At 25.3% G+C, this 19,174-nt stretch overlaps 3 protein-coding genes across 8 annotated transcripts in view; 1 reads left to right on the top strand and 2 right to left on the bottom strand.

Moving 5' to 3' along the window:
- LOC126895614 (uncharacterized) overlaps positions 1 to 8,349 on the bottom strand; it is a 50,460-nt gene extending 42,111 nt beyond the window's left edge. For all 5 annotated transcript variants that reach the window (XM_050667705.1, XM_050667704.1, XM_050667706.1 and 2 more), the window contains exon 1: positions 7,616 to 8,349. The gene's annotated coding sequence lies outside the window, so the exon portion shown is untranslated. The remainder of the gene's footprint in view (positions 1 to 7,615) is intronic.
- Positions 160 to 18,995, top strand: LOC126895619 (uncharacterized; the record flags this gene model as incomplete). The annotated part of the gene is made up of 2 exons (XM_050667715.1): positions 160 to 247; positions 18,605 to 18,995. Coding segments are annotated over 2 exons (411 nt in total), but the record flags the coding sequence as incomplete, so codon positions are not given.
- LOC126895618 (uncharacterized protein CCDC198-like) lies at positions 10,709 to 13,464 on the bottom strand. 2 transcript variants are annotated; one of them, XR_007701681.1, is made up of 5 exons: positions 13,000 to 13,464; positions 12,576 to 12,733; positions 12,030 to 12,160; positions 11,056 to 11,169; positions 10,709 to 10,912 (listed from the first exon to the last, which is right to left on the bottom strand). XR_007701681.1 is itself a non-coding variant. In XM_050667714.1 (3 exons), exons 1-3 carry the CDS (start codon positions 13,073 to 13,075, stop codon positions 12,041 to 12,043), a joined length of 354 nt encoding a protein of 117 aa, XP_050523671.1. In that variant the 5' UTR covers positions 13,076 to 13,464; the 3' UTR covers positions 11,795 to 12,040. The 2 variants fall into 2 exon arrangements, 1 of the variants encoding a protein (XP_050523671.1); XM_050667714.1 differs by lacking the exons at positions 10,709 to 10,912; positions 11,056 to 11,169 and having other exon boundaries at positions 11,795 to 12,160.
- Positions 18,996 to 19,174: the final 179 nt, after the last annotated feature.

Genomic DNA, 19,174 nt, shown 5'->3' with positions numbered 1-19,174 from the left:
ATATCGTTCAATAAAATTGTTTCCTCAATACATTTTAATAAATTAACTATAAAATCCAATATACATTAAACAAAATTCCAACATGAGTACTCGAAAAATTGATTCTTACTTTGGTCCTTAAACATGTGTTTCAAACGGTCAACTAATAATAATGGATAACAAAAAAAAAAAACCACAAATACAGTGGTTGATATTTCAAATTTGACGCAATCGTGGGATGTTCAAATTAATTTAGATATCAACACAAGTAAGTATTTAACAGTACATACTTCTTATTATAAACGTACCTACTTACTATAAGTATTTTATACATTTTTCATTGATTGCATTTTCATTTTAAATATTACTAGTGTGTTAAAATTTTATATTATATGTAGTAGGTTATGCAAAGTTAATTGGTATACTATATACAGAGTGTTCAGTAAGTCAGAAAACGGATTTCTATTGTTCTCATTGTTACAAACAATGAGAACAATAGAAACCCGTTTCCTGACTTACTGAACACCCTGTATAAATCATTAAAAAATATTTTACCGATAAATGTAGTGTTGTGTTCGCCCATTCAAAAAAATTGTTTTGCCTTTTACCGCCCCCCAAGGAAAAAAATTCTGGCGCCGTCCCTACTCATCAGCATTAGAGAAAACCATCCTTATAATTAATTAATAAATGCTTTAGTTATTTCTCTTGTACAAACATTGGTATAATACACAATAATACTCATTTCCAAATTACCTAAAATATTAACGTAAATAATAAACACATATGTTCCTATAAAAAATACACGCTTTCAAAAATTTTAAAACCTTTCACAATTTTACAACATGAAATCTATACAATTTCACAAATTATAACGATATAACATGATATCTTACTTGTAATATATCACATTTCATTCATGAACCGTTAAATATCCGAAACACAAACGTGATAAACACAATGGAAATATTATAAAAATATATAACGATCACTGCCCTAAAACCTAATGTCATCCCCACATTCCACAATAACACGTAATCTCATCCGTTATCCATTATTCTATGAAAAAATAAACATAAAATATTAGCATACTTTTCAATGTTATTCAAACTCACCATCCCCACATATTTTTTAATAATTTAAATATTTTTCACACTATAATTCTCTAGAACAATATAACAAAACAAAGTTTACCGGGTTAGTTAAATATAAATAACAAAAAAAATAATACAATAATGTAAATCAAACATAATTTTAATATTGAATGTTCATATACAGGGTGTTCAGTAAGTCAGTATACTTACTGAATAAAAACTGTATAAAAACATACAATATATCGCATTTTACAAATAAGTAAAAAAATACTAATCATTGACAATTATGTCCATTTCTATTAAATTACTAAATTAATCTCGAATATTATTACTAATATATATTAAATTACTTATAGGTCTAAAAATTTAGAACAAGAATATTTTAACTTCATAATATTTGATCCAAACAATTGAATACATTTTCCGATATCTATAATAATACATGCATATAAAATTTTAATACTTTTAAAACTCTTATTTACTTATCATTATTAAATCCAAAATAATGCATTTAAACAAATTAAAAAAAAAGCAGAGATCAAGCTCTAAGAAAAATTAGTTTAATCGATGATTATCCACAAATTGAACAATTTAAAATAATAAAAAAAATAATATATGAAAATTCCAATGATTTAGAAGTTAGATATCCACAAAATATATTTAAATATTCAGAACCGTTTGAATTATCTCGAAGTAGAAATTCATATATGCCATATCACATAGATATAATTTAAAAATAGTACAGAAACCTCTTTGGCTAAATAATAAAATACAATTCTCATTTATCGATCTAAAAGTTGATGAAGATTATCACATTCTAGTTCATAATACAGATAGATGTATGCGTGACATAAAAATGTTTTTCAATAACACAAACCAATCTCCACAAATAAAAGAAATTAACATAAAAATATCTCTAAGTGCCAATCATTGGTACGAAATATTAAAAAGGGAGCCATTTTATATGAGATGCAGAGAGAATGTTGCACACAATTATTTTCTTGGAAAATATAAATATAATAAAATAAACTTATATCTTTATAGCACCAACTTTATTAATATACAGTACCTAATATAACCTAATTAACATAAAAAATAATCCAAAATTTTAAACTCTGGCATTTGCAGTTCTAATTTTAACATTATTAAATCTTACTCCAATAACAATTTTCTTTCACTCTTTTGTCATAATACGAAGGCATTCCAATAGAGTGCCTAAACCCTTGAGCGTCTTGGTACATCCCACCCAAAATTTTTCAACTCCATTATCTTTATGTCAAGATGTCGCTTTTAACATTTAATATGTATCTACCTTCAGAGTTAGCCAGTTAAACAACTTCAAAAAAATTGTAAGTAAAAAAAATTTCCTTTTATTTAATTTAAATTTAAATTTACTACATCATTAACAAATTTATTCAATTATTATTTTTTTTCTCTCTCTNAATGAGTACTAATGTTTTCATAGCGTCATTCACAAATATCACAATATTTGATATAACAATATCTTTTATAAGTGTTCTTAAATTTTTAAAAACAATAATTTTATTTTCAAATAATTTAATAAAATTACTATACCAAAAATATATACAGAATGGATCCAATATTTTTCATAATTGATTTTGAATTCATTCTATATAATGAATATCATTATGTCCTCATGGTGGGTGCAATTAAAGAAACTACGAAGGGTTCTTTACCAATGGTTTTGCCATTGGATGGGAGAGCTGTACGGTTATTACCGCATAGCCAAACCATAATTGACACAAAAGAATTGGAGAATCTAAAAATTAAAATAAAAAAAAACTTAGCACGAAAACCACACCAAATACCTTCTGACATAGAAAATTTGGAATTGTCTATGGAGGCTTGGGACAATAATTTAAATGGCAATGCAATAGAGAACATAATTTACAATGATTATTTCAAAGAATAATATTTCTTTATCAAAAATATTGTAAGTATTATATATTGTAACATCACCATATCTAAAAAAAATGAATACCAATATTTTCATAGCATCATTCACAAATTGTGATGATGATACAATGATAACAGGGGGGGCTATTAAAGAAACTATCATGAACTCCCCTATTCATATCCTAGAAGGAAACAATCTAACAATTAGGAATATAAAAAACATCATTACAGGCAGAGAGGGTATCCCTATCACTATACACTATGGATATTCTGACAACAACACCATTCAGAAATGTTATGGATTACCCATGAATAATATCTATATCATAGCTGAAAGAATGTTTCTGTCACAATTTTTTTGCTTGCGTCTATACAAAGAGCAAAAGGGANGAATGTACCAAGAAACATACTGGATTAGAACACGATCCTAGACATGATGTGCAAATGGTTGAATGCTTACTAAAATACGTATCACGCACAATAGGATACGAACAATTAATTAAGATTATTAGTTTTGAATTTTAAATTGATAATTATTAAAATAAAAAAAAATATAAAAAAGATTTTAAATTATTCGTAAAAATTATTTTATATCATCAAAAATATATATTTATTTATTTTAATTTTCTAAAAATTTAATACTAAAGATTTAAGATATAGATTTTAATACTAACATTGACTATAATGAAACTAAAAAAAATATTATATATGTATATAAACTTAATTATTTTATAATTCATTTAAGCGTTTAGGTTATATGTTATTATTAGCAATAAGCCAGTAAAAAAAAGGGAAAACAACGTATATAATTTTAATTATTAGTATTAGAATAGAATATGTATATTGTAAAAATTCCACACTCATGTAAATATTTTTTTAATTTTGTATAAACTACTACCTCAAGAATGATGCAATCAAAATAAAAATTAAATTAACTTCAAATGCCAACAAAACTTTAAATCCCAACAAATGTTGGACTACATCATTGTGATATATCTTTAAAGAAGAAACTACGAATCAAAAAAACCAAAAGAAAAATCAAAAACAACACTTTTCCGAGTTATTTCAAAGAATAATATTTCTTTATCAAAAATATTGTAAGTATTAAATATTGTAACATCACCATATCTAAAAAAAATTAATACCAATATTTTTATAGCATCATTTGGCATCAAAAATTGTGATGGTAATAGTATGATAACAGGGGGAATTATAAAGGAGACAATTATGAACTCTCCCATTCATAGTTTAGAGGTAAATAATTTAACAATCAGAAATATCAAATTATTTCATCAGGCAGAGAGAGTATCTATATTACCATACACTATGGATATTCTTCCGGCAATGACACTATTAATGAACGTTATGGATTCCTCATAAATAACCTCTACATTATAAGCAAAAAGAATGTTCATGTCCCAATTCTTTTCATTACATAAATTTATGAATATTGACTAAATTACTTAAATTAACTTCTTCGGGAGCAAACATGCCTTTCAACACTAGAGAATTACTGAACAATGATGAAACTATCTATCATTTTATGAACCTCGTTGTTAAAAGAAGCGACGGCAACATTTATGCCTTCGATTCTTTTTTTAACCCAAGTATTGAAAGGAGAGACATAGATATAATCAATGCCAAGTTCAAGTATGAAATATTTTCAAAAAAATTATTGATGGCGCCAATACATATCAACGACAATCACTGGATCATTGCTACTGTGCATGTAAACAAGAAAGAAATTGTTTACTATGATAGTTTGGACTGTCACAATGGCAAGAAAGTTGAACGATTACAGTAATTTTTGCTCGAACATGAACGCAACAAATGTGGGACTACATCATTGTGATATATCTTTAAAGGAGAAACTACGAATCAAAAAAACCTATATGATTGTGGACCATGGTTTCTAGCAATAGTAAACAGAATCTCCGGTGGTCAGCCACCAATGCCAAATCCAGAACCAATGGCAGGAATCAGAAGGCAACATGGAAAAGCAATATCAGATAACATTACAACTATGATGCCAATCAATTTACAAACCCTTCACCAATAAGACCTGTTGTAATAGACCCCATACATAAAATACAAAACACAATTATAACTTTCTATCCTCTAAAACAGCCAAACACTCAACTCACACGAACACGCCACAAAAAATCCGCTCCTTCACAACACATGAAAACGCTAAATAATAAAATATCAAACAGTCGAATGTTACTCTTATTTTCCATAATTAAAGAAACCCTTTCACAATATAAACATATTATAAAAGGCCTAAAAATGTGAAACCCAATGAGAGATGAACGATTATTATGCACATCTATGGAAGAGACCTGGGAAATGCACCAAGAAAATCCCTGGGCTAGTAATTTTTGTCCTGTTTCGACCTTACCCCAATGCGAGCACGTCGCGACTATCGTCCGGGTCTCTTTCATCTATCCGTAAAAATTGTAAAAATACCTTTTGTGTGAATAGTGCTTATAAAAACTGATTATAATATTTTATTGTATGATTTTTTTCTCATGTCAATTTTGTATTGATAGTTTTTCTATCAATGTTTTATATGTTTATGATAATAAACATATTAAAGACATTGTATACAAATTGGTGATCATTCGAGTTTGTATATTTATTATCATTCCACAAGTAAAAACTGCACTGTTAAAGGATCACATAATTCAGGTAAAATTATTCCAATTTAATGTGCATGTCACGTCAAGCAATAATAGACTGTTGAACCACACTGCCCCGATAAAGTCTCGAAAAGCAAACACCACAAAGTTTAATACCACATATGATTCCTACTACACTTTTTCTTATTATTATTTTTTAAACTACAACAAAGTTTATTTTAAATTACGACAGACCGTCCGCTCCTACTGGCATACAAGAAATACATATTGTAACCAAACTAATAAAAACAATAAAAAATTCTAGAAGAAAAATTAAACTTGGTTTAAAGAAAAGTTCCAAGACAAAAAAAACACTACGAAAAAGAAATCATCTTTACGTAGAAATTGAATAGTTATGTAATGTGAATACATTAATACAGAAAATAAAAACAGGACCCTTATAAGACACTTCTGAAAAACAATGATAGTTATATAAGTTGTAAATAATTCGTATTCATAAATAAAAAAAAAAAAAGAAGAAAACCATAATAAAAATATGTAAACATTTTGTACCTCAAAACAAAAAGAATTTTGTTAATTTAGAGTTAGCTTTAATTAATTTTTTTAAATGTACTAGATTTCAAAAAAAAAAAGAAATAATAATAATAATGGTTATTTTAAAATATAATCATATAAATCTATTTTTAATTAGCTTATAACGTATTTTAAAGAACTTAATAATTTCATACAAATTACAAAAAATGTAACTTTCAATCAACTAGAGAAAAGTTGTAAATTTGTAAAAAATATAATAATAATTGATATTCAATAATATGTAAATAAATATGTTTATTGATGCCACTTCATAAACAAAATTTTACTTCTATCATTATGTATTTTTTTTTTTTTTGTTATTTTTATTCATTGAATAAATTTACTACAAATATTTCCATATTCAATATATTATAATGAACAATTTATTCATATATATTTTGCTTTTTCATTCCTACATGAAGATTTGAAAAACTCACACTTGAGGGGACTCACATAGATTTCGTTTTTTTTAATTTTGAGGATTAGTTGCCTCTCTTTAACGCCATTCAATTTAATAGGTATTAAAAAGTTTATTGTAAGCATTAAAATATTATGAAATTGCATTCTAATTTATTTGAGTGAGTATTAATTAACTTTACTATTGTTGTGTTCAGCACCAACAATTTTTTTTTAATTTTGACGTATACACCAAAAAGTAACTAACTACTAAAAATCAAAAACCAATAAAATTTTAAAGAAGATTTTTTCGTCTTTAAGACTACTGTATTGTAATACATACTTAAAAAATGAAGGGCTATTTGTAAAACTACAAGCCATAATATAAAAAAAAAACCAAATTGTTTTCTATCTTTCCTGAAAAGTATAAATATTGTTGCAAACAGCAAATAGCCTTTTAACCGGCATAGTGATAATTTTAGGTATTTATAACTAATATTTTAACAGATTATTTCTATTGTACATCTAAAAGTTTTATTTTAATGCATACTGATATGAAAATTAAAATAGTTTAATAACTTTTAAGTTTAATGAATAGATTAATAAATTAACTATTACATAATATATAAAAGCCTAAAAACATTTTGTTAAGTGGACAAACGAGATAATTTAAATCAATAGGGTTGTAGGAGCAAAGCCATCACGTTACATAATTTGGAATTTTAATCCCATAGCTGAGAGATATCCTTATACCCTTTGTGCTTCATTTAATTTTTTGTTACTGAAGGAAAAATTATGATAGACATTTATTGCTCTGCAGTTATCGTTTTTTGGCGTTTTAAAATGTTACAACTATAACGTTTTGAAAACGTTTGTTATAGAGAGGGCTCTCTAATATACAGAATATTCAGTAACTAAGGAAAAAGGTCCGTCGTTATAAACAATGAGAACAATAGAAACCCGTTTCCTTACTTACTGAACACTCTATATAAAAATGTAATAAAAACAATAATAACTTACTAAACATTAATTTAACTTGTGTTCTTTATACAAGTGCGAGTCTGACAAAGTGGTGAAATCCTTCCGTATTCGACCACCGGTTGAAGAGCAAAATAATACATAACTTTATCCTCAAACATCTATAGTATACCATATGTTAATTCGATGGTCGTTTACACCGAAATCTTCTGTCACATAGACGGATCAATCATTACATTTGTCTTCTTAAAACCGTAAAGCTCATAACAATATGTCTGTCGCTGTGTGGTTCCATATAGTAGTCATGTTACACCCTTGATTTGAAATTTTTTACACTTGTTGGTTTAACAGTTTCTTCCGCTTAAAGTCATTAAACTTATAAATTTAAACAGGCAGTAACAAATCTAATAATTCTAATGTTTCTACCAAATTTGTTTGGTAGAAGCATTAAAATTATTAAATGTTACAATTTATACTATACAAATACAATAATACAGATGAACGTTAATACACTAACAAATTCAACGCATCACTGACTTAACAACAAACCCTCAAACATGCACTTATACCCAATCCCTACCAAAACAGTCCTTTACAAAACACATTTTTATGTGTTATAACAAAAATCACGTTCTGATGCTAACCCCACGTCTGTTAATAAAAAAAAAGAAAACATCAAACAAAAGTCAAAATGTTTACCTAATATTACTCGCTCTGTTGCAGACAATAAAAAAAACGTGACCCCAAATATTTTTTCTCAGGTAATCCCTAAAGAAATGACACTTCTTACCACAATATACATATTTACATATATATATGTACATTATTTGACCTAATATTTTTTTCTTACTTCTTTTGACCAAAGCAGAAAATTGTGGTATACTCGTTTAACATGACAATCAATTTACAAAATCATAGGCTAGGTTCACATGGACGCACAAACACGTGCATCAAAGTCGAAATATCTTGTTACATACAGTTGTTATATATTCAACGGAAATGGACGTGTCAGATGCTGTGTGTTGGTGGGTTGTATATCGAAGAATGAGAAGACGAAGACAAAAAGAAGAAAGAAAATATTGGGTCCATCCAATCGCCGTTTCATATTGAACTGAACGATCCATATCGTAATAACAATAATTCAATTCGCAGTATTATGTGCGTCCATGTGAGCCTAACCTTATACAACAAAAAGAACGGTACATCGGTACTTTACTTTAAATAAAATTTTATTCTAGCAAATGTCTCAAATTGCAATATTTCACGATTTAATAATATTCTATATCACTTTTGTGAACAAATGCCATCTTACAAAATACATTTTAGCTTCGATAGGTATCTAAAAAGACATAATTTTATCATGATGTTTTTTTTCGTCTATTCATATAAAGTTGACACCGAGTTGTCACTATGCCGATTTTGATAAACTATACGTCAAAAGAAAAATATCACAAAATTAGACAGCCGTCAAAAATAAGAAAATTCAGAATTTTTTTTTCATTTAAAAAATACAATAAACTCTTTATTGATACGCTATTCGAACGAAAATCCAGTAGAAAACTTGAGAAAAATAAGAGTTTCAACAAGACCAATTACGCATGTCAAATTGTTTTTTATATCAATTGTTGATTATGTTCCAAATCTGTTTACATTCATTTTTAGAGAGTATTTTTGAGAATATCCCCTATAATATTCATAAAAAAAATTATTGTTGTATTATTCAAATTATTGTAATGTTTACCAAAAAACTACACGTGTTTTTCTTCATATTTATCCTTTTTTTAACATTAATATCCAAACATTGAAATACTAAACATAAACTATTTTTTTAGATCAATAGATTGTATCTACACTGTAAAAAATATCTAACAAATGTGTATCACGTATGTTTCAATAAAAATAGACTTTGTGCAGACCGACAATTATAGTTTTTTGGGGACTAATATTATACTAAGTGTTTGATTAACTATGCCCAAGCAATATCATTAAAATTATAAAACATATAATTTTTTCTTTTCATGAATTAATAGTATCCTATGTTCTGTCTTTTTCAAAAAAAAATTTAATCTATCCTTCTTCTCACAGTTGTAAAATAGTATCAGTTTAAGTTTTTTAAATATAAACTAGAGATGGACATTTTCAAATATTTTGATTATTAAATCAATAATAGTATTATTATACTATTATTGATAGTATAGTAATACTATCAATATTCGACAATATTCATAAATGCCAATGCTTTATTTTACACTCGATATCTGTGTACTTTTCTCTTTCTACCATTATCTGTTATATTCTCTTGTAAAGACATAACATCGATAAAGTTCATAATGCATATCAAATTATGATTTTGTTTAATAGCGGCAACAATAAATACTGCTCCCTTTAAAAACCATATGATCTATTTTTATTATTATCCTTAAAAAAATTATAATTAAATTACACGTTACGTTACAAAAGTTGCTGAATAACAGCAGTAGCAGCAGCAAGTGCTGGCTAGTGGATGATGGATTAGTGATTAAAGTTGTTGAATGCCATGGTTGTAGATAATATCATAATCAAGAATAATATGTTACAGCTGTATTATATCCCAGAAACAGTAAAACAGGATAATGAGATGTTAAGGCGTCTGGGTATCGACCATTTTTTTGTCAAAAATAACCAATTTTTGTTTAGTACCACGAAACTACTGATGCGATAATAATCCTGAAAATAGATATGAATTCAGAATCATATTACTTAAGTATCGGTCAGGTCAATTATTAGAAATTATAATTCCCATTATCATCATACATTAAAGGCAATGCCTTGTCGTTGAAGTCACTTATCTTTGACGTCAAATTCTTCAGTGAAACAAAAACGCACAGTTCATGAGTTCCAAGATATTTTCAAAATATTGTTTTCTTGGATGTCCACTTGGTTTCTTCACAGTTATTTTTCCTTCTAAGATGTTGATTATAAAGTTATTGTGTTGGATGATGTGTCCGGTTAACTTTATTTATCTTGATTCAATCACTTTCATTAGCTGTCTTTCTTTTCGTACTACTTCTAGCACTTCTCATATTCTTGTCTATTCATTATTATTCTATTGACCCTTAAAATACAGGTTACATTTTTGAAAATTTTTATTTTTTTTTCAAATAAATTTTTGTACTGAAAACATTACAATTTCAAAAAAGTAGCCCAACAGATATTTAGTATCATAATGTTGAATTACAAATTGTTTTCAGAATTCTCATTGCATCAGTAGTTTTGTAGTACTAATGGAGAAAAAACTGATAGTTTTGTAAGTGTAAGCTAATGGTTTTCAAACAGTTGCTGTTATATCATACTGTCCAACTTTAAAATATAAAGAGCAATAAACAAAATTAAACAGTAAAAAAGTGTTTATTATATTAGAAAATTGAACAAAACATGTTAATATAAAATAATATAATATTTAAGTATAATAGTTATTAACAATTATTAAAACAAAATATTACTTTTATGTTTAGTATAACTATTCATTTTACCCATATGTTAATCATATTGAGCTGCACTCAATATTATGAGAACTTGTTAAGAATATTTAATTTTTAACAAGCTGGAATAGCCATCTGAAAGTAAAAAATGAATATGTGTGAGTTTTTACTATTTAAAATAGCTGTAATTCAAAGGTAAACTGTCACAATGTGATAGATTACCTTTTGCATACAGATTTAGAGATAATGATGCCTAATATTTTAATTTTAGTTAGAATAGACCGTATTGGTCAGGAAATCAATGCTTATTAATCATTATCCTCGATAAGTTAAGGGTATATACATAAAAAAAGGGCAATTAATGATTAACGTTCATTATTCTAAATATATCTCAATAGTACATTTTAAGAATATTCTCTTGCATAATTTCAATAATAAAAAACATTAGTTGGTTTCTTAATGTTTTTTAACGAAATAATTCACGAAAAACATTAAATAATAAAACTATATGTTATTTATCAATTTTACTAATAAAAATACAATTTTTGACAAATGAGATAAAAAATTAATAAAAACAGCATTAGTGAAATTATTAACGGTACACATTTACAATTGTTGTTCGTACTATTCTTAAATAATAATTAAAAAGAACAGGAAAATTTTCCAAAAATCAACCGTTTTATTTCAATTATTCTATTAAATTCGATGACGACTAATAATAATCATTTTATTAGGTAATTTTAAACAACCCTAAGAACAATTACATAACTACACAACATATATCTATTTTTTAAGTTTATATTTCATTTTATTCTTAATTAAATTGAAAAATCAAGATATTTTCTAAGATATTCTCTGTGGTAACAATGAAAATTATTTACGATCAATAACGATAAATATTTGATATAGTAAAAATAAAAATGTTTTATAACGTTAGCTAAATGCAAACTTCAACGAAAACTTCATAAATTGACCAACATAAAATTCCTATTTACAAGTGATATGATTAAGATTCTTCACCCACATCTTCATTTCCTGCTAATGTACTGTCGCCGTTAGCTTTACTGATGCTATTGTATCTCGGTCTCATCATAGTTTTTGCTGATTCGATTCTTTGATTTAAAATCTAAAATATTAAACTTAGCATTTACTTCTTCTGAGTATTTATAAACTCAAAATGAAAAAGATTATTATCAATATGTTTCCAAAAATGTTAATAATTCACTAACATTTTTTTTAAAAATTGCTACTGAAAACATTTATTGTCTAAAATCACGAATTTAAAATATTTTTAGATAAACTTGGAATTTTAATGTACTATTTTATTATGAATAATACGAATTATGATCATAAATTGCATATAAATGTGGCTACTATTTCTTATGAAGTTCAAAGAACAGCAAACACTAAATTACGTCAACAGAAAATATTTACTTTGGTACTTGTTTGATGATAAAATTTTTAGTGTAATTTAACTAGAATAGAGTCCATCTAATTTATAATAATTTTAATTTGCTAAAATTTAAATGCATTCTCCTTACCCGCAATCGTCTTTGCTCAGCTTCTGCTAGTTTATCTAATAACATTTCATGAGTTAACGGCGGTGATTGTTGTCCTTCCATCAATTTTAATCTCTTAGGAGGATGTTTCTTAATAAGACTCTCTTCTTCTTCATCCAGAGGAACATCAAAAGCAACGGCTATGTTTTATATAAATTTTATAAAATTATCTTTTGAATTTTTATTAATAAAAAAAAGCTAATATTAAAAAGAATTTATTAACATAAATAAGTATACAAAAGTTGCAAAAGGATTAAATTTCTTATTATTATTATTCATAACACTTTTCAATATATATATATATTTATATATATATACATATTAATTAATGAAATCATATATGTGATAGATAAAAAAAAAATTATAATTTTTAGGCTTTCTCGTTCCTTAAAAAAATTTATTTTACCAGAAGGGATGTCTAATTTTAAATTTTTTGGTTCTTCTATAGGCATCGGTAGCATTGCTGATCCTCCACAACCCATTTTTCCTTAATATTTTTAATACCTGGGTAACTTAAGTAGTTAAAAGTCACTTTAGTAAAATAGGAAGAAATTAGAAACTTAATTTGAAATAAATATGCAAAAAAAATTTCAACTCATACCTAAATGGGAAAAGTTAGGTAAAAATACAAAAATATTTTTACCTATATCACCATGTTCGATGATTAGGATATTACTAAATATGGGAAGCCAAATCATTTGTATATAAAGTATGATGAAACACGAGTAGAGGGTTGAATATCAGAGCAAGCGCAATGTGATGATCATTAAACTCAAAAAACTAGACGACCGACAATAAATACACTAACATAATCATTTTAGCAAAAATACACAAATTGTTGACCTTAAACAAGTACAAGAGTGCAAAAAACTTTGGAAAGATTCAAGTAATAAATGAATAATTTTTATGAGAATCGCTTTTGCCCGTTTTTTTTATATTAGTTAAAAAAAAATATAAATAAACTCGGAATAGTATTAAATAATAACTATCCATTTCTCTAAATTATATTTTGCTATGCCATTGTACATTAAAATTTTTGCTTCTAAAGAGTGATTGATTAAAGATAAGAAACTCACTTTTTCAAAAACATGAATATTTTAATTTTTTTGTAAAGGAAATATTGTTTGATTAAAAAAATTCAACAATAATGTGTAGTTAAATAATTGTTCTTTTATCCCTCCATAAATAAAAATCCTATATCTTAATTTTATATAATGAGAACTTTTGTTTAACGATATGATAAACAAATAATTTTCAAACAATTTTATTCTTATATTATTTCTTATCTGATCAAATTTTTGAGTTTTAAAGTTGTTAAAAGATTTGAATTTAAAATATAACATCATCATTTATTTAGTTTTCATAATCACGGAATCAACAATAATCTGTTCCAATGTGCCATAATTTATTATCAGTATTTATTTATGCTATTCTAATTGACAGATATGATAACAAAAATTATCAATAAAAACTTGTTTATGAGACATTATAAAGAAATGACAACTACTGTATGCTAAACAGCAAATTATCTGTATAAAAATTCCACTAATTGCTAAATTTTAACGAGCAATATAAGAAGAATGCTTCATCAAATAAAAAATATTATAAGAATAATATCGTTTCTAAATTATATTTTTCTCATATCGTAACTCAAAATAAGGGTTCACATTAGAGAAAATTAAAGTTTAGGTTTTCTAACCCTTAAGGGATGAAAAAAAAATTATTGAACTACATATAACTGTTAGGTTTTTTGAATCAAACATTCTTTTTCCTTTACAAAAATTTTAAATATAATTTATTTAAATTGTTTTTCATATATTTCCCAAGAAAATAAAGGTCTTATCCTTAATGTATCATTCTTATATACAACGACGCACCTCAAAACTGCAACTTCCCAAAAAATTGATTTTTCCAGCATAATTTAATAATGAAAAAATCAATTTTGAAAACGTGCTCTAAGAAATAACTTGGCAATATTATATTGTATTTGTAACCTTTAAAGTTGAATAATGAATTATATCTTCACTACAACATATTCAGTTTTGAACTGGAACGTAGATACTGTACTGATTGCTCAAACCTAACTGGGAACACTAGTGAATTTTAATTTATAATTTTATGTACATTTTTTTTGTTTTTAATTAATGCCTTCTTAGGCTACGTTTAAATTATAGTTTTTATTATTCATCACTAATAAAAAATAATAATACTATTTTTTTTCTTCAAAATTACCATTTATAATACGAAAATAATCGATAACAATTTTAGAAAAAGTGCTCACTGATTTACAAGTATTTTATACATAGAATGAGTGTAAAGTAAAGGTTCATACAGCTCGTACTAGTGTACGTATACTATGATGACACGTTCCAAATCAACTTTATGTACTAAAATTTTAGTAACTCAACGAGCACTTCTCCTAAAATTGTTATCAATATTTTTCGTAAAAAAAGACTTAAAAAATTTTAAAATTTTGAAGAAAAAAAATAGTGTAACTAATTTTTATTAGTGATGAATAATAAAAAATATACTTTAAACGCAGTCTAAAAAGGCAATAATTATTTTAAAAAATCAACAAAATGATAACTGAATCAAAAATTATGAGCGTTGTCAGTTAGGTCTAAGATATCTTTATATTAGAATTAATTAAAAATTATTTTTTGAAGGCATTCTTGAAAAAAAAACTTAAAAGCAATTATTAAATCTTCGAATGAATTATTTAACCACTTATTTTATACAGTTCTAAATATGATGTAAAAAATTTTAAAAATTTAAATACAAAATTTAACAATTATTATCATTTTTGAATAATCTTTTTTTTTTTTTTTTTTTTTTTTAAGAACGTTTATTGGAAAATTTACAATCTATACAGCTATATGTACAATAAGTAAATATGTGAATAGGAATAAAATAGACAATGATAAAGCAGTGAGGAGGAAGCTCACATTAGAGCCACCTGTGTATTATTAATTTTAAGTGGGTTAAATAATATTAAGGTCTCTTGACCAGTTGCGTTTGAGGCGTCTGTTTGGATTGCCCGGAAGAATTGTTGAATGTAGCTGAGTAACGAGACGGTTTGGATGGGATTGCATTTTGGAATGTAGTCTTTTGTAATATATGTGTGCAGTTTTTTTAACTGTAGCTCGAATAATCTTTATTCAATTATAATTGAATATTAATAATTATTAATGTATACTTAAATTTTAACTAATAAAACTCGAAACAATAAACTCATTATATAAATTACCTTAGCTAAATAAGCTTACAAAAGCATACATTGACATAGCAAAGATAGATAAGTATACTTCGTACTGAGGAATGACGTAACCATGCCAATGTCATGTACACAAATGAGCTGAATGGACATAACATTACAAATAACAAAAATAGACAAATTGTGATAAATCGTGAATTATGTCAAAGGTTAGTTTGAATAAATCAATAGCATAATAATTTAGAAAAGATAATCGAATAGAAAATCATTAGGCAATTCTTTTTTGATATCTATACTAAGTAAGGAAACGGGTTTTTATTGTTCTCATTGTTTGTAACAACTGACCTGTTTCCTTACATATTGAGCACTCTATATATAAGTTTTTATTTGATTATAGGTAAATAAAAAATAAAACTTCTTCATTTAATTTATTCCTTTTTATTCTAAAAAGACAATATAAATATTATGTTGTATTAAGAACATAAAAGAGTGTTATGAAAACTTCAACGTTTTATGTGAGAATTTGTTTATACATTACTACATTTGTGTTGAACTGGATATTTATTTTATTTAGTTCAGTTTTAAAATAAATATAAACAAAATTGATAAACTGGTAACGTATAAAAATTGGAACTAATTATATATGATTGAATTAATTGCATTATAAGTTATATACTATAAGTGATAATGAATAAAAACATTAATTTACTTAATAGTCAATATCAAAAACTTCTCTATTACTGAATAATCGTAATTTACTATTTACTACTATGCTTATATTAAACAACAAAACGTTTTGAAAATAATTTTATAGAGAAATAAAGAAATTTAGTATTTATATGCGAGTTCTTAAGACTGTTTTTATATGAAACGTTATTTAAAATATTTTAAGTAAAGTTACATTAAGTAAAATAATCAGTTAATATATGTTTTTAATTAATTAAAAAGTATCATAATTTTAGTTTAGTTTAGGTGATATGGTATTGTTTTTATGTCAAAACAAATATATCGTAAAACGTATTAGGGGCTCCATATAAACATTGTAACTGTCCTATAACAAAATTAAATGTAATATTTAGGACGTCCATAAAAAAATTGAAGTCACAAGTAATAGTACATCAAAATTTTATTTAAGTTCACATTCAATATGTAAAAAAGGATCACTCAAATTCGTTTTTTATCAATTGAACATGTTCATCTACTATATATAATTTATATTTTCGAAATAATTATCATATTTATTTCTTAATAATAAATTAATGATTCTTATGCAAGAATTAATAATTGAGGGTACATATTATTTATTTGAATTAATTATTAATTAAAGAGAATAATTATAGATGTTCGAAGTCATTGCACTACTATAAATCTTTCATGAGATACTCAGTAATTTTTAATAATTTGTAGCAGGTAAACTATGCACTAATGCTTTGCTTGTTGTTCTTATCGTCCCCATATTTTTAGAAGAGCCAGTGATTCAATCAACTTTTGATAGTTCTAAATAACAGAGCCTTTAGTCCATACAGTAGCTTATTATATAACATATTTTATAACTTAAGTTTTTAAGTAATTGATTTTGATTTTTTATTTTCAAATTTATAATAGAATAGTTATTTTTTGAGTAACATATTTTATACTTGTATGGTGACACGTGAATACTAACAAATGAACAGTTTTTAATTTTGACAAAATATTTAAAAATTTATATTTTGATGCTACATTCACGAAATTAATACATATTTATTTTTTAAGAATTGTTTATAAAAATAATGTAAAATATTAATAATTAACTGTTAAAATACTTAATTTAAACAAATTTAATTATTTTATTTTGAAAATTAGAATTTTCCAATAAAAGAACAGTAAAATGATTTTATATCAAAAATTGTGATATTGCAATAGGATTAGATTTAGATATTTTCATTGTTAAGTAAACTACTAACTGTAACGCATAATCAGGTTACTTACCATAAGTGCAATAAATAAATCCTAAGAAAAATTAACAAATCTTAAATTTTGTCGACCTCTTGTTCAAAGCTTTAAAGAAGAGACTTAAAAAAAGATAAATAAACTGTTAATTAAAAAAAAAACCAGTGCGTGTTATATGTATGTGCGGATGAAGTGAAACTTCTTTCAGTCATTCAACTAATAGAATATTAGGTTTTTATTGGAATAAATTAAAAAGCTAAAAATTGTATTTTCAAATGAAATTAATTTAATTTATTATTAATTTTCTTACACTATTGTCCTTGTGTGACAATACAAATATGATAACTGAAATAACTAATGTAATTTTTTGATTGGACGTTATAAAGATATTGTGTAAAAATTGCGTTTATTGTGTTTTTTTAATTTTTTTATGCACAGTCAAGATTATTTGAAATTAAATTATTTAATGCATTTTAAATAACATTACTTAAATTTTCAAAAATACAATGCTAAAGTTTACTGAATTTATATGTTTATCGAACAGTAAAAGTTAGACTGTATACCTGATAAAGCAACAGAATCCATTAGATGAAAGTTTATGTTTGCGAAACAATAAAATTTTGACCGTATACTTAATAAAATAATAATATCCGTCTGTGACGGCCAACCGTGATGCGCGATAATCCTTTTTTTTCGAACCCTCTGTATAGAAGTCTCGCTTCAAAAAATATTAACTTTAATATTATCAGACATATTATTTTGTTTAAAGATTTAACGATATATTACTTGTGAAAAATGTCAAATAGCAGCAGTTTTAATTCCAAAGTTTAAACTTAATTGGGCTAAATCTAATGACAAAATTTGATAGATTATTTAGTTATAGATTATGAAAAGGATAATGATATGGCTCAATTAATGTCACCAGAACAAAGTACAAAGAGTGATTCAGAAGATGATTTTTTACAGTTCAAGGACAATGAAATATTTAATTATTATCCTAAAAATAATGCACAAATGTCAGTGGATAACTATTTATCAAATACATCTTTTAAAACATCTAATGATTTGCCTTTGTCAATAAAAAAAGCTTACATTAGATTTAATACAACAATTTCACCATCAGCTCCTGTAGAATGGCTATTTAATGAAGGAGGGCAGTTAAGGGAAAAATGGCTGATAAGAATCTTATGATGACCTGTTACTTAAATATAAAAAATATTTTAACAATAAAAAATAAATATATTAATTTAAAATAAATATTGTTATACATCTTTAGTTTTACAACCTAAAAATAACTAAAACTTCCATAAAAAATCGGATTACTTGGTAAAAACAAGGTAATTTTCTAACAAAAATTATAAATAAATAAAAATAACCTACTTTGTTAAATGTGTTTAATTACAAATTTGATTATGTTGAAAACTTATTACAATTACTT

Source organism: Daktulosphaira vitifoliae, unplaced genomic scaffold, assembly GCF_025091365.1.
Source record: "Daktulosphaira vitifoliae isolate Bord-2020 unplaced genomic scaffold, ASM2509136v1 Scaffold_1, whole genome shotgun sequence".
Taxonomy (NCBI): Eukaryota; Metazoa; Arthropoda; class Insecta; order Hemiptera; family Phylloxeridae; genus Daktulosphaira; species Daktulosphaira vitifoliae.
Note: the sequence above shows the minus strand (reverse complement) of the source record. Positions and strands in the feature narration are given on the sequence as shown.